The sequence below is a fragment of the Vulpes vulpes genome, chromosome 8 (genome assembly GCF_048418805.1).
Source record: "Vulpes vulpes isolate BD-2025 chromosome 8, VulVul3, whole genome shotgun sequence".
NCBI classification, from domain to species: Eukaryota; Metazoa; Chordata; class Mammalia; order Carnivora; family Canidae; genus Vulpes; species Vulpes vulpes.
Window position 1 is genome coordinate 21439032 of NC_132787.1, and position 17591 is coordinate 21456622.

The following is a 17591-nucleotide window of genomic DNA, read 5'->3' on the forward strand; positions in this document are numbered from 1 at the left end:
CACCAATACTTGCTATTTCTTGTCTTTTAGCCATTCTGACAGATGTGAGGTGATATTTCATTGTGGTTTTGATTTGCATTTGCCTGATAATTTAATGATGCTGAATATCTTTTCATGTATCTAATGGCCATCTGTAGGTCTTCTGTGGAAAAATGTCTATTCAGATCTTCTGTCCATTTTTCAATTGGATTATTTATTTCTTTGGTGTTCAATTGCATAAGGGTTTTTTTTCAAGTGTTCATTTAAATTCCAGTTAGTTAACATAGAGTGTAATATTAGTTTCATGTAGAATTTAGTGATGCATTACTTACTTACAAACCCAGTACTCATCACAGCAAATGCCATCCTTAATCCCCATCACTCATTTAACTCATTCCCCTGCCCATCTCCCCTCCAGTAACCAGGAGTATGTTCTCTATAGTAAAAAGTTTATTTACCAATTTGCCTCTCTTTTTTTTTCTTTAGTTCATCTGTTTTGTTTCTCAAATTCCACATATGAGTGAAATCACTTATTTCACTTGCATAATACTTTCTAGCTCCATCCACATCTTTTCAAATAACATACAACTTCTTTATCCATTCCTCACTCAATGGCATTGGGCTTCTTCCATAATTTGGCTATTGTTGATAATGCTAATATAAACATTGGGGTGCATGTATCCCTTCAAATCAGGATTTTGTATCCTTTAGATAAATACCACAACTTCTTTATCCATTCATCAGTCAATGGATATTTGGGCTCTTTCCATAATTTGGCTAATGTTGATAATGCTGCTATAAACTTTGGGATGTATGTATCCTTTCAAATCAGTATTTTTGTATCCTTTGGTAAATATTTAGTAGTACAATAGTTGGAATGAGGGCAGTTCATTTTTAACTTTGTGAGGAACCTTCATACTGTGTTCCAGGGTGGATGCACCAGTTTGCATTCCCACCAACAGTGTAAGAGGGTTCCCCTTTCTCTGCATCCTTCCTAACACCAGTTGTTTCTTGTGGTATTAATTTTAGCCATCCGACAGGTATGAGGTGATGTCTCATTGTAGTTTTTATTTGTATTTCCCTGATGATCAGTGATGTTGAGCATCTTTTCATCTAGAGAGGTCTTACTTTTTTTTATCCATTCCATCACCCTAGATAGTCTTTTGACTGAAGCATTTAGTTCATTTACATTCAAAATAATTAGTGATAAGTATGTATACTTGTCGCCATTTTGTTACTTGTTTTATGGTTGTTTTGTAGTTCTCTGTTCTTTTCTTCTCTTGCTCTCTTCTTTCACAATTTGCTGGTTTTCTTTAGTGGTATACTTGGATTCCTTTCACCTTATTTTTTCCATATCTATGAGTAGTTTTTGATTTGTGATACTATTAGGTATATATACCATCTTATGCATATAGCAGTCACAACAGTAGGACACACACAACAAACAGTAGGCACTCCTGAAGTGCCAGTTTCTAGTGAACAGGGAACACTGCACTGCAGGGAACCGTAGGACCTTTTCTTTATAAGATCAACCCAAACAGGTCCATGCCAATATATATAGCAATTAAAATGTCAAAAAGTAGTGAGAAAGAAAGAATATTAAAAGCACAAAGAGAAAAGAAAACAGTTATATACAAGGGAAACACCAAAAGGTTAATAGATTTTTCAGCAGAAACTTTGCAGGCCAAAAGAAAACTGCATGATATGTTCCAAGTGCTTAAAGAAAAAGCATGCAGCCAAAAATATTCTATCCAGCAAAGCTATCATCCAGAATAGAAAAAGAGATAGAGAATTTCCCTGATAAGCAAAAATTAAAGGAATATATGACCATTAAACCAGTCCTACAAGAAATGTTAAAGCAGACTCTGAGTGGAAAGGAAAGACATAAGTAGGAGTAAGAAAAGTAGAAATCACAAAAGCAGTAAAATTAAGTATATCTATAAAAATCAGGTAAGGGATTAGTAAAATAAAAGGAGGGAAAATATAACACTATATAGCTAAAATGTAAGAGGGGCAGGAGTAAAGATGTGTTGAAAATTAAGCCACCATCAACTTAATAACTTCAGGAGTGCCTACTATGTTTGTAGTCAGACCTGATATTTTCCCCCAGCCCATTGTGGAGCTTTAGTTGGACTGGTTTCTATCATTATCTTTCCCTCTCCCCGGGTAAGAGTCACTTTGCTATGGTTCTGGCCCCTGCTGGGACTGTTTTACACTACCAGACTTGTGGCACCACTTTGGATGGGCTCCAGTCAAGGGCATATTGGAAGAGTCAGGTCCACAGGAAAACATGGGGGTGGGCTGCAGTGCCAGCAAGGGCTATGCTGATCTGCTGTGGGAGAGGCCTTGTAGCCACCCAGGAAAACTACCAAGGCTCACCAGGTTGAAGGGGGTAGATCCAGATAAGCTCACAGGGGCCTGGCTTGCAGTGTTAGCAAGATTGCCTCTGCTGTGGTAGGGGACCTTTAGCCACTTTGGAGAACTCCTACAGAGGCTGGTTGCAGGGGCAAGTCCACAGAAGAGTGCAGGAATGTTTTTATCAAGGTAGGTGGGGAGTGTTGATACTGCACTGGTTCTCACAGGTGTCCATATATCTAGGCTGGAGGACAGGGAAGGGAGATGGCACCCACTAGTTCTTTTGTTCTTGTAATAGTCTCCCAAAAATCCCTGCCTTTCCAGCACATGCTCTGGGATTAGAAATAAATCTTCTTGTATGTTCCAGGTATTTTTCAAACTGCTGCTTCTATGCTATAACTTACCAAGGCTGTTTGTTGTATTGTCTCTATAAGGGCAAGGACAGCACCCTCCCAGCTATCTCAGAGCTGAGCCATAATTTTTAAAGTTCCAGGTGTTAAGCCCCACTGATTGTTAGGCCCCTGTGGTTTTCAAAACCAAATGTTATAGGGATTCATCTTCCCTATGTGTGTTTCCTGTACCTAAGGAACCTGGTATGGGGTCTGATCCTCTCCGCCTCTCTACAGTGCTGGCATCCCTTCCTCCCTGAGACAGTCCTGTTAGTCTGTTTGGCTCCCAACCATATCTCCGCCCTTCCTACCCTTTCTGATATGGCTTCTTCTCTACATTTAGCTGTGGATAGTCTGTTCTGCAAATCTTGAGGTTGTTTTCTTAGTTATTTGCACTAATGTGGGAGTTATCTAGTTTTATCTCTGGGACAAGATAAGCTTAGGATCCTTCTACTCTGCCATCTTCCCCAGAAGTCCTATACTATTTTCTTATGTTATTAAATTGACCAGGCTTTCTAGTATATTATGGAATAGCTCCAGTGAGCATGACCGTCTTTGGCTTGTTTCTGTTCTTGGTGACAATGCCTCTAAAGCAACAGCAGGATGTTTACTGAAAGTCACCACTTACCATTTGTTCTACTGAGATTTTATTCCCATAGGAATTGGCAGAAACTTGGGAAAGTGTTCTGAATTTCTAAAATATATGGGAATTTTATCCAATCTTATAGAAGTCACAAATCCACAGAGGTCCACTACACATTAAAGGATGAAATAAGATACAAAATTCATTCTTCCCCACTGAATATTCACAACAAACAAAAATACAAAAATCACTCATATGAAGAAAGTATTCCTGATAGTTATGGAGTAATGAAAAAGGGTTTCCTCAAAGCCCCCTACAAAAAACAGCCAAAAAATGTGAATAGATTCTCCTTAAGAGTCCTTTCAGCTACCTTACTTTACCATCCACTGGCCCTTCACTCCATGAACAACCAAATCTCTTGCCATGATTGCTACCATTTTCTCTATTAGAAGCACACTTACTCTCATACCTTAAGAGATCACCAGAACTTCTATCAAAAGGCTGTCAAGATATCCTCCCCTATCTTAAGAGAAATCTGACGAAAGAAATTAAAACATTTTCATATCATTATAAGTCTCATTATTCCCATTTCACAGATAAAGAATGTGATAGAGCTAGGAAATTTTCCCTCTTTGAAATTTTTTGATGATATAAAATACAGAAAGTTTTAAAAGATACCCCTCTGCCTAATCTCCCAACTGAAAATGTTAATATGTTGCCATATTTGCATCAGTAACTTTCTGTTTTAGAAGACATGAGTATTATTTGTAAAGCAGAATGCCCCTGTAGTTCCTTCTGTGGTCCTTGTCTTCTCCCCTAACCCTGAAGAACTATCCATGAACTTGGGTGTTGTTGTTAGTGGTGGTGTTTTCTATTGGGTTGTTGTTCAGCTCAAAATTAACTTGAAATTCTGAAATTTTTCCACTCTGAACTGTTGAAGCTCAGAAAATTTCTTAATAACTGCTAATATATCTTCCAAACCTAAAACACATCATTCCTTTTATGAAGATTATGTACTAAAGATGTTATCAACAAACTTAAACTATTTATTTACCTTAACAGAAGAATTGAAGGAACACTGAACAAAAGAAAGAAGAAGAGAACATTGGCAACTATGCAAAAGCATTTTCTGCCGCAAACATTTATTAAAAAATGACTGATTCCTAAAATGAATCACAGTGCTAAGCACCAGAGACACAAAAACAAATAATGCGCTCTCTTTCTAGAGAGAAAGACAAATAGTAAAGCAACAAAAGTAATAGGGTAGTGACTTTCAAGTATTTTTGACCACAAACCACAGTAAGAAATATGGCTTACATCATTAGTATATATATATATATATATATATATATATATATATATATACACATATACATATGTAACTGAAACAATTTTCAATAGGCAAAATTTAATTTTTTGAACTGTTTGCATTTCCTTCTCTGTTCTATTTCATTTTTAAGTATCTGTCATGACCCTCTAAATTTACTTCATAACCAATAAATGGGACAGGATCTGCTGTTTGAAAAGCATTGTTTTAGAAACATTTATAAAGTGGCATGAGAGGAATTGAAAAGGCAACTCAGAGGAGATAGTATTTGAACTATGATATTGAAGGATGAATAGAAGTTATTTAGTTTGAAAAGAAAGTGGACAAAGCATTCTGAATAAAAGAAACAGTGTATTTTAAAAGCAAATGGAGATAAAAAATAAACCCTGTGTGTCTAGAGAATGGTGAGAAATTGTATCCAACTGAAATATATGTTGAAATGTTAGTCTAGAAAGTTTGGTGGACTAAATTTTAAAGGTCTTTGCACACCATTGTGTAAAGAATTTAGACGGTTTCAGGTAGCTAGAATTTAGACTTATATGGTTTATAAGCAGGTGTCTCATATAGGTAGATCTATGTTTCAAAGAGAAAATTGAAAGCTATATGGGAAATGAAATGGAGTAGGAAAGTTTCCAAAATCTATATCTTCAGCCCAACCCTCTCTTCTGAACTGATGATTCATGAAGCCAATTGCACATAATTTCTTAGATGCCCCATGAATGTCTCATTCCCAATATTTACAAAATTTATCTCATAATCACCTCTCTCTCAAAGTTTGTCATTCCACCTTTCCCCCATATCTCAGCAAACACCATTCAGAAACCCTAGGACCTGAGAATCTTTCTCTATTCCTTTTCCTTTCTCAACAACTATTACCTATAGTTAATCACAAAATCCTCTTTATCTTAAACAACCTCTTCACTTTCCTTGCTTAAATATTTTCGTTTTTTATCCCATTTTCCTCATGAGGAAGCCCAAATCTATGAAACTATTTAAGTATCTTGTAGCTTTGCCCAACCTATCTTATCAAACATTCATCTTGACCATCTTGAAGTTCTTTTAGTTCCTCAAGCATACAATAACTACCTCAAGGCCTTCACAAGTTCTGTCTCTCTCTCTTCACATGGATAAATCTTACTCATTTTTAACATTTCTACTTATATGTCACTACCTCCAAAGAGTCCATCTTCTGACCCTCACCAAATGAGTTTTATGTTCCTGATATGTACTTTCTTAACATTCTATACTTCCCCAATCATACAAAGCACTTATTGTACTCTATTATAAATTCTTTTTATCCCTGGAATATAAGCTTTAATAGGATAGAAATAGCCTTATACTTACCTTTTTGTAACCTATTCTACTAGAATAGAATAATAGAATAATACTAACCTATTCTAACCTTTTTGTCTCCTAAACTAAGCTCAGTGCATGACCCATAATAGTTTAATACATGTTTGCTGAAGGACAGACAGAAAAGGAGATACTGAAGGTTTTTAAGCAAGCATATCATAGAGTTAGATATATATTTTTTAAAGAAAATTTTAGAAGCAATGCTGAAAATGTTGTAGAGTAGAACATATTCCAAAATCTAGGAAGGAAAGAATAGGGGAGGAAAGGAAAGTAGAGGAAAAACAAAGCAGGCTATTAAAAATAAAAAAGATGAGGAACAAGTAGGTCTAATAAAGTTGTGATTTGAGTTCCACAAGAAAAAGAAGAGAAAGATTGGGGCAGAATATATAAATAAATAATGACAAAAATTGTCAAAAACTGATGACAGATGCTAAGTTATAGAATCAAAAAAAGTAAATCAAAAAAAGTAAATCCAAAACAGCACAAATCCAAAAGGAATAACACCAATGTATACTATAGTAAAGCTTCAGAAAATCAAATAACAGCAGTCAGAAGATGATGGAACAATATATCTTCCATGTGCTATATGCCAAAAGAACTACTAACCTAGAGTTTTATACCTAGCAAAAATACACTTCAGAAAGTGGAAATAAAAATAAAGGGAAACAAAACTAAAAGAATTCACCAACAGCAAACCCACAGTAAGGAAATACTGATAGAACTACTCCAAGAAGAAAGAAAGCAATCCTAGAAGGGATATGCAAAGATGTAGGAAGAAATGAAGAAAAATGGAAAGAGTCAAACATGGATAAACATAAATGAATATTTACCATATAATTAATACCAGTATTTTCTTGTAGAGATTAAAATGTATATAGAATTTAACACACGATAAGTGTGTTAGTTTCCCAAGGCTACTGTAACGAAGTACCATAAACTTGGTGCCTTAAAACAATAAAAATGTATTCTTTCACAATTCTAGAGACCAAAAGTCTGAAATCAAGGTATTGGTAAAAGCTATACTCTCTGAAATCTCTAGAGAATTATCCTTACTTCCCTCTTCTTACCTGGAAAAACTTGGTGTTCCTTGGCTTTTGGATACATCACTCTAAACCTTCTTCCATTTTTTAATGGCCTTCTCTCCTATGTATCTGTGTCTGTATTTCCATCTTCTCATAAGGACACTAGTCATTGGGTTAGAGTTCACCCTAATCTATTATGACCTGATCTTACTTCATTATATTTGCAAGGACCTTATTTCCAAATAAGATCACACACACATATTCCATGGGTTAGGACTTCAACATGTCTTTTAACCCATAACAACAGCAATAACACGTAAATTGGGAGGGGAGTAAATGGTGTTAAAGTACTCTAAATTACATGTTTTGTCCAGTAAGTTGTAAAAGTTACAATTTATGTTAGACTTTAGTAAATCAAGGATGCAAGTTTATAATCTAGGATAGACAGTAAAAGAATAGTATAAGAATGTCATGTTTATGATCTGATAGATGTCACAGTTTCATCATCACTCACTTAAATATATATTCTAATTTCCAATGTGATATCTTCTTTGATACATGGATTATTTAGGGATAATGTATCACAGTGTTTTTATTCCAGGAATGCAAGTTTAGTTTGAACTTTGAAAATTAATCAAGTAAAATTATCATTTTTAACAGAATAAAGAGAGAAAGTATACAACCATCTCAAAGATATAGAAAAAGCATGTGATAAAAGTCAATACCCACCCATGAAGAGAGAACCTTAGAAAATTAGGACTAGGGAGAATTTTCTTAATCTGACAAGTGTCATGTACAAAACTCTTAAAGCAAATTCTCATACTTATTGGTGACGTTATGGAGGTTTCCTTCTTAAGATCCAGATAAAGATGAGAATTTTTTCTATGACAACTTCTATTCAATATTATGCTAGAAGCCTGAGTACAATAAGGCAAAAAAAAAACAAAAACAAAAACAAAAGCAGATATACAAATATCCACCTTATAATTTAACAATTCCATTCCCAGGAATTACATATGCCTAACAAAGATATGCATATGTATACAAAAAAAAATACAATAATGATCATAGCAACTGCATTTGTAATAGCCAAAAACTAAGAAGCAATCCAATCGTTCATCCACAATATAATGGATAAATTGATACATTAATACAATCCCATAAGCAATGAAAATAAACTACTTGCCACATGAAATAACATCAATGAATCTCACAAACATCATATTGAGCAACACACACCAAACAAAAAGGAATACATGTTGAATGATTCCATTTCTATAAAATTCAAAAACATTCAAAATTAAACAGTGATGTTAAAAATCAGAATGATTATCTCTGGGAGGAGAAGGGGAGTAGTATGAGGAGGTTGCACAAAACTGCTTCTAGAAAACTAATAATACTCCACTTCTTAATATGAATAGTGTTTGTATGTATCACTGTTTTCTCACTGTTTTCATCATGTACAATTATTTCTCATTTAGTCTGGAGATGTGCTGATACAGGGCATTTAATGTGGCTTTTCCATCCTAACATCCAACATACAGCTTCACCTCTGATTTGAAAGATGGCAGCTGCAATCCGTTATGGCACAGAGGAGACACAGGGAAGTACAACTCCAAGAGCATAATTTGGATGTTGTATACATGACTTCTTTTCACATTCCATTATGCAGAATGTAGACACATGGTCCTGTCTAGCTGCAGCAGAGGCTGAGGCAAACAGGCTTTATTCTTGGTGGCCATGTGTCTAGGTTTCCCTGGACTTGTGCATCTTGCATCTGAAAAAACAATGGTCTAGGGGCAGTAATTAGCCATCTTTGCCAGAGAAATTCCTGGAAATAACTAAACTATGACAAACTATATTAAAATTAATTCCCTATACATTCCAATATAATGATAGGCTTAAACTTATTTCAGGTAAGACTATTTTTCTCCAATACTAAATAAACTGTGTTATTATACTCATTTTGAGTTCATCAATCTATTTTTTTTAAGACATTCTTTTCCTTTCTCGTCAGGGTATAAACTGTCAGTGCTTATTATTGTAACTAACTGTGTTTACTTTCCTCTCTAATTTTCCTTATTGTCATTAAGTTTCTAAAAAGAAGTATTTATCTTAGGATAACATACTTTTATTTAAGTATAACACAGATGCAGAAAAGTTCACGTCATAATAATAGAATAAATCTAACCAAAGATGTAAAGGATCTAGACCCTAAAAACTACAGAACACTTCTGAAAGAAATTGAGGAGCACACAGAGAGATGGAAAAACATTCTATTCTCATAGATTCAAAGAATAAATATTGTGAAAATGTCTATGCTACAATGGCAATTTACATGTTCAATGCAATCTGTGTCAACATACCATGGAACAAATAATCTTAAGGTTTGTATGGAATGTACTAATAACAAAAATAGAAACATAGATCAATGGAACAGAATAGAGAACCAAGAAATGGGCACTCAACTCTATGGTCAACTAATATTCGAAAAAGCAGGAAAGAATATCCTCTGGAAAAAGGACAATCTATTCAACAAATGGTGTTGGGAAAATTGGACAGCCACGTGCAGAAGAATGAAACTAGACCATTCTCTTACACCATACACAAAGATAAACTCAAAATGGTTGAAAGATCTAAATGTGAGACAAGAATCCATCAAATTCCTAGAGGCAAATACAGGCAACAACCTTTTTGAACTTGGCCACAGTAACTTCTTGCCAGATACATCTATAAAGGCAAAGGAAAACAAAGCGAAAATGAACTATTGGGACCTCATCAGGATAAAAAGCTTCTGCACAGGAAAAGAAACAGTCAAAAAAAAACTAAAAAGTAACCTACAGAATGGGAGAAGATATTTGCAAATGACATATCAGAAAAAGAGCTAGTAACTAAGATCTATAAAGAACTTATTAAACTCAATAGCAAAGAAACAAAAAATCCAATCATGAAATGAACAGAAGACATGAACAGCAATTTCACCAAAGAAGACATACACATGGCCAACAAACACATGAACAAATGCTCCACATCACTTGCCATCAGGAAAATACAAATCAAAACCACAGTGAGATATCACCTCACACCAGTGAGAATGACAAAAATTAACAAGACAGGAAACAACAAATGTTGGAGAGGATGTGGAGAAGGGGGAACCCTCTTGCACTGTTGGTGGGAATGTGAACTGGTACAGCCACTCTGGAAAATTGTGTGGAGGTTCTTCAAAAAATTAAAAATAGAGCTACCCTATGACCCAGCAATTGCACTGCTGGGGATTTACCCCAAAGATACAGATGTAGTGAAACTCTGGGACACCTGCACCCCAATGTTCATAGTAGCAATGTCCACAATAGCTAAGTTGTGGAAGGAGCCATGATGTCCCTCAACAGATGAATGAATAAAGAAGATGTGGTCTATATGTACAATGGAATATTACTCAGCCATTAGAAAGGATGAATACCCACCATTGGCTTCGATGTGGATGGAACTGGAGGGTATTACGCTGAGTGAAGTAAGTCAATCGGAGAAGGACAATCATCATATAGTTTCACTCATACAGGGAATATAAGAAATAGTGTAGTGAAAGGGATTATAAGGGAAAGGAGGGGAACTGAGTGGGAAAAATTAGAGAAGGAGACAAACCATGAGGTTCTTCTAACTCTGGGAAATGAACAAAGGGTTGGGTAAAGGGAGGTAGGCGAGGGGTTGGAGTAACCGGGTGACAAGCACTGAGGAGGGCACTCAATGGGATGATCCCTGGGTGTTATACTATATGTTGGCAAATAAAAACAAATAAAAATAATAATAATATTCCTTTATTTCTGAAGACTACAGAGCCACACAATGAAAGCCAATCTGTTAAAAAAACAAATGAAACTAGATCATAGATAACATCCAAGAATTAAACATTTAAAATCTTACCACTAAGCTATCTATATATATTAAGATCACATTTATGAAATTTTAAATTAGTTGGACTATGGGCAAGTACTAATTATAGTCCAATAGGTCTGACTTATCTGTGCTAGGATCAAAGTATTTTTTCCCATATGAACATGTCTCCAATCTATAATAGTAACAAAGAAAAAAATATGTTTGAAATAAATTATCTTTATGTGTCCTCCATATAAGTTCTTTGTTCTCTTTATTGATGTTTATACCTATATTGCATTATTTACATTTATCAGATTATAAATTTGTAATGTCACATCTCTGATTTTTACTTTACTTATATATACATGTATCTGTATGTGTATATATGTGTATATACATGTAACTACTGTATATAAATATATGTGTATATATATATGACAGTACTAATAATATAATTACAAATTGTATGAACTGATATATAGGGGAAAAAGTCTATCCTTCAGAATCCTTTAGAATAGAAGGCCAATTATTTGACCCTCTTATAATCAGACTGAGTAGAAGATGAATTGAAGGAACACTGAAAACTGTTAAGAGTTTCTGTCCATTTTTCATTATCAAAATAATAGTATCAAAAAATCAAGAACTTTTTTATAAAGGAAAATTATATCAAGTATTCAGGAGTAATAATTTTTCTCTTCCCTTGCTTGCTTTCAGATAATTTAAATTGTAACATCACCATATTTCTGTAGGACTTTTTTCTAAAAAAAAAATAGGCATGAAAACTATTTACATGCCTCTTCTTATAGGTGAAGAAAAGTTTTTATAATGACCATACAAAGAATTACAAGATATTAATCTTAAGAACAGAATGAGTAAGACACATTTCTTACTTCACACAAGTAAGAAATATTATTTCAGGAAGTCAGGATATTCTAAGATTAAAGTTACTAGGGCTGAATGCTTCAGGCTCAAATAACCACTAAGAAATTGCCATTTCCCACTAAAATTGAAAAAAAAACACCTTTACTATCAATAATTCTGTCCTTAAATTTCAAGAAATTATAAGTGGGAATTTTTTAAATAAATGTGTTTAGCTCTAAAATCCAGTGCTTTGGTAACGCCTGGGTGTCTCAGTCAGTTAAGCATCTGACTCTTGGTTTTGGCTTAGGTTATGATCTAAGGGTCCTCAGATGGAGCCCCACATGGGACCTTGCACTCATCAGAGAATCTGCTTGAGATTCTCTCTCTCCCTCTACCTCTGCCCGTCCCCACCCTCTGTCTCTCAAATAAATAAGTAATACTTTTTAAAAATATAAGTACAGTACTTTGCTAAACAAAGAGCTTTTGGGGTGCACTTCAAAACCTCCCTCCTCAGGCTAGCTAGTTTGGAAAGATCAACATAAAATAGTTACAAGGTTTGTTCCATGCCAACGAATTATACCAGAAGATGAGAAGTGAGCTAGATTCTTCTTGTATCTGAGCCAGTAATCTCTAGTATAGAAAATATCTGAGAAGCCTATTTATACTCCAGGTCTATAACTTGCTATTCAGAAAGTTTACACAGTGATAAGCCAAATAGCGTGCTGACTCATTGGATTCAGAAACCTATTAGTGACTAAGAGAATCACTGTGCTAATCAGAAACATCCTGCATTTCTGTCCCTTTCTTTCAGATCTAGCCTCTGGATATTATTTCCTTGTCATCAAATACTTGATAATTCTTCTGTATTTTTAGAGGAAAAGAAAGGGTTAGGTATGACTGAGTCACTTTTCCTGTAGTTTTTTTTTCCCCAGAGGAGCTTATTATTATCTGTACCTAGAATATTATTTTGTCTTCTTATCCTTTATTTTACAGAGGGAAAAAAACCCATCTCATTTCTGGGCTAGAAGTAATTCATACTTGGTATTATCCAAGTGAGCGCTATTTAGATTTTGGTTTTCTGTGTAGAAATTATATTTAAACAAAGTGACTTTCATTCCCTGCTTAAGCATATAGAAGTGAGGGAGACCACCATATCTATCACCTCATTCATCACCAAGGTAAAGTCAGCTAAACTGGCAGGCTAAGCAGCATCTGCTTCCATCCACATACCATCTCATACATCCCTCATGATGCAGCCTGATCCTGTAACCCCCTCACTAGCTATTTCACCATAATGGCAATTGTTAAGTGTAGAAAATAGATAATTTAAGGAATTGTACAGGCTGGTTAAATTACCTTGCAACCTCAGTTTTTAAAAATCTTTCAGATGGATATTTCTTCTCAGTTTTGATTTATTATGTCTTGAAATACAGGTTTCCTTTTTAAATTATTCACTGAAAAGTTAGACTTAATATTCAAATAATACTTATCAAGTGGTTTTTAAACCCCTTTGTTAAATTTACCATTATATAAATATCCTTAAACTTTAGATTTCTCCTTAAAATGAAAAGCAATTATCTTGTTCTTAGTCCATTCTAGGATTTATTTTAATGTGAAAAATTGATACTTGGAATATTGGATTCCCAATCTCTCTTCTTTTTATGGGGTTTGCAGGGACCAAGAAAAATAAGACATTAGAGCTACAAAAACAAAAAGGCAGTCAACTCAACTTTTAAAGGTAAGCAACAGAATTGCAAATTTACCTTCTCTGCTGAAAAATAAGAGGACTAAAATAATTTGCAGATCTATCTTTCAGAGCCATTAGACCATAGATTGTTTTTATATGTTCTGTAGTCCTTAATTTTCTGTTAAATATTTATGTTGCTTCTGGATCCACCAGTTTCTGTCTTCCCTTGCTGTATGATATCAAGTTTCTAAGAATGGGAAATAAGGAAATACCACATCTTTACTTTTTGCCCTATATCTTCATGCTATCCTTGTTGGTGGATAAGTAAGAGCAATTAGAAACCAGAGTCACTTCAAATACTCAAAAACATTTTGCAACATTTTAGTTCCTATGAACAACACATTCTTAATAATATAATAGAAATTATTCTGGCCAAAAAGACTACAGATGCAGGCAGCCCTGGTGGCTCAGTGGTTTAGCGTCACCTTCCGCCGGGGCGTGATCCTGGAGACCCGGGATCAAGTCCCACCTGGGGCTCCCTGCATAGAGCCTGCTTCTCCCTCTGCCTGTGTCTCTGATTCTCTCTGTGTGTCTCTTGTGAATGAATGAATGAATGAATGAATGAATACATGAATAAATAAATAAATAAGGAACTCTGACATCTGCTATTCAGTTGATAAATGACCCTGTTATCATTTAACCAGTCACTTCCTACATTGCCTCCTCTTTTTCGTGGCATTAACACATAAGTAAATGGGGAAGATCTCAATGGCTTTGTTTTGCTAGTAGTTGTGTTTAAATTGTTCCCCAGAGAGCTGATGAAAAGGTCTTTTTTTTTTTTTTTTGGTCAAGTATCTTCTCTACTTTACATCCTTTGTTGTCCTGGTCCATAACTGATTTATTTATCTTTTTACTGAGTAGGCTTTAGGTTTGTTTCTTGGTTTAAGAATGAAACTATAGCCACCCTTCCACTAATTTCTTAATATTCTAGACTCCACTGGCAGAAATGACTTAATTTTACCCCTCCACACAACCTACTGGCCTTTCATAGTATCCCCTACTACCCACATTCGTGTACCAACCTTTCAGTTTTTCTTAGATTGCTGAGCTGTCTCAGTGTCCTTCAGTGTGTGTCTCCCTAGATTTTCCCTAATCTTCATCTTCTGTTTTTGTGAATGTCACCTACTCTTTTACAAGTCCACTCTATTTTTGTAGTGTCATTGCCCTTGAGCTCCCAACTCCCTAAAAATATGATGGCCACAACCTGCCTTTTCTTTTGAGAAGCTTTCTTTTCAAACACTTCTTATAGGACATTGAGAATGTAAAGAGATTTTTTTCCAACCACCTCATTTTAGAGCAAAAGAAACTGAAATCTGTAGAGACAAGTTATACCAAAATTCACATTGTAATCATCCACAGAGCCAAAACTAAAGTCTTTGAATTGCAAAGAATTGGAGAATCTGGCCTTAGTCCCCATTGATATAATTCTTGTTCTCAGGGGTCTACCTTCACTGGGACCCATTTCCTCCAGTTGATATAACCCTGAGCAGAATGTAGATGAAATGCAAAGGAGGGGGTCTGAAATCCACCACAGACATTGGCAGCTAGCACTTCTACAATTTGATTAACTTTCATTTCTATAGCCAGGAAGGAATTATACTGGATATGAGTTGGAAAGGGGGCATGTTATTATATAATATATATATATATAAACAAGGATTTTTTTGATGTTGTTGGGTTTGGTTGGAAAAAATATATTTTGAATCCTCTCTTTGGATATTGGATGACATAATTTTGGCAAAGGTTTTTAGTTTTGTTGGTCTTCTTCAAATATTATTTTGCGGGGATCCTTGGGTGGCGCAGCGGTTTGGCACCTGCCTTTGGCCCGGGGCGCGATCCTGGAGACCCGGGATCGAATCCCACATCGGGCTCCCGGTGCATGGAGCCTGCTTCTCCCTCTGCCTATGTCTCTGCCTCTCTCTCTCTCTCTCACTGTGTGCCTATCATAAATAAATAAAAAAATTAAAAAAAAAAAAACAAATATTATTTTGCTTAACTACCATGTTCACAAATTTGTCCATTGATTCCCCTCTGTAGGAGATTCCTTGGTAGGTTTGTTTATTTGTTTTACCCACCCTTTTTTGAAAAGTTCCCAGGTGGCTTAAGATGCCTTTCTTTTGTCTTCTTAGAGCCTCCACCCCCATCTGGTGGTACATTTAGGATTGACCATCAATGTGCCCTCAGAAGAATATTTATGAAACCTTTATTGGGAACAAAATTTTACTTTATCTGTTAGTGAATAACTTTTATATGGTAGTCAGCTCTGTGTCTAGCATGTCTACTCATGGAAAATTGTTCAAAAACCAAGTCATCTTTCAGTTCTCATTGATATTCATGACCTTTCCTTGGTGATTTACAATGCTTTACACTCATATAGTATTTCATGGTCTTCACATTATCTCGTTTGAACCTATTAAGTAGGTAAGGCTGATATTATCTCCCTTTTATAGTTGAAAACACTTTAGCTTAGAGAGACTCAGTGGTTTGCCTAAAGTCACCTAGATAGCAAGTGAGCAAGTGGCAGAGTTAAGACTAGAATCCTAGCAAGCCAGCATTAAGATTGTCTTTGTCTTTTGGTGCCTAGGTGACTCAGTCAGTAAAGCATCTAACTCATGATTTCAGGTCAGGTCACGATCTCGGAATCTGTGCTGAGGGCATGGAGACTGTTTAGGATTTTCTCTCTCCCTCTCCCCTTGCCCCTTCCCCCCCAAAATTGTCTTTGTCTTATTGCCCTCCCCAACTTGTCTGAGAGGAAAAATAATGCATATTTAGAAGTAGGAATAGAAAAGAGACATTTTTAGTCACACAAAAAAAGGAGGTGACCATCATAAGAATCTTAAGACTGCTCAATACAGCAAAAAAGATTCAGGTCTTCTTTCCAAAACTATTAATTTAACAGAGTGCTAATTATCAGTACAAACAGCAAAGCCAAAGTTTATTCTCAAGGGTGTTTGACTGCTAATCACATTTCTGTGCTACAACTGATTAAAACCATGTGTTTGTACTTGGAGTCACAGCACTCAAATACTCTTTGCTCAGTACTTTGCAAGAAATGTGTAGGAGCTTTGCTGTGTGACTAATCGGCAGTGTAGGTGGGTGATGCCACAGAAGCCACAGAAACAGAAATTTCCATGAGTTAGAGTTAGAGAATTCTAGAAAGGCCAGATAATTTCCCTGTATCTGCCACCTGCCATATGAACTCTCAGACTTGCTAAGAGACACTGAAGAATCTAGGATAGGAAATAGAGAGGGAAGAAGGAGGAGGGGCAGAAGTAGGATTTGCTACCTATCATCAGCACTGTCCTCAAGAGTATCCAATTCCATAGGACCTGGGAAGAAAGCACCAAAAACTACAACACAGGATATTTGTAACTAATAAAAGTGCTTATACCTAGGAGTCGAGTCACTCCTAATACAGTACTGGTGATAGAGTCCTTCCATGAACTAAGCTGAGTTCACACATCTCTTGGTGTTCTGAGTAGCCCAACTAGACAACCCAAACACGAAGTGTCCTTCTATCCCTTCAAAGAGCCTTCTCTGGGACCCGGAGAAGACCTTTCCATAACAATTTCTCCTCCTGGGCCCACTGTTAACAATGAGTTAGTATTTAATGGCCTAGAAAGAACTAATATTTAATATTCTTCAATGTGAAACCTTGCTAAAGACGTCTTGAAAATCTGGGCAGCCTGGGTGGCTCAGCGGTTTAGCACTGCCTTTAGCCCAGGGCGTGATCCTGGAGACCCGGGATCGAGACCCACGTTGAGCTCTCTGCATGGAGCCTGCTTCTCCCTCTGCCTGTGTCTCTGCCTCTCTCTCTCTCTTTCTTGTATCTCTCATGAATAAATAGATAAAATCTTTAAAATTTTTTCAAAAAAAAAGAAGTCTTGAAAATCTAATGGTTAAATTTTCTAGTGTCAATTTTTTTAATCTATACTTTGTTGTATATTCCTGCCATTTATTTATTAATATTTTTCTCCTCTCAGCTCTCAAAGTGCTAGGTTTCCAAAATTCTTCCATTGAAATTTCACGATTATTTGTTTCCCACAATCTCCTGCTTTCAAATTTGTCAGCTACCCTATTCTCTCTCTCCCCAGCCCAGCCT

General features: G+C 35.7%; 1 protein-coding gene across 1 annotated transcript in view; it reads left to right on the plus strand.

Moving 5' to 3' along the window:
* Nucleotides 1-17591, plus strand: part of LMNTD1 (lamin tail domain containing 1) — a 449003-nt gene that overhangs the window by 428675 nt on the left and 2737 nt on the right. Inside the window, exon 10 of the mRNA XM_072765724.1 lies at nt 13417-13480. Within this exon, the coding sequence (XP_072621825.1) occupies nt 13417-13440 (24 nt within the window). The 3' untranslated portion in view covers nt 13441-13480. The remainder of the gene's footprint in view (nt 1-13416; nt 13481-17591) is intronic.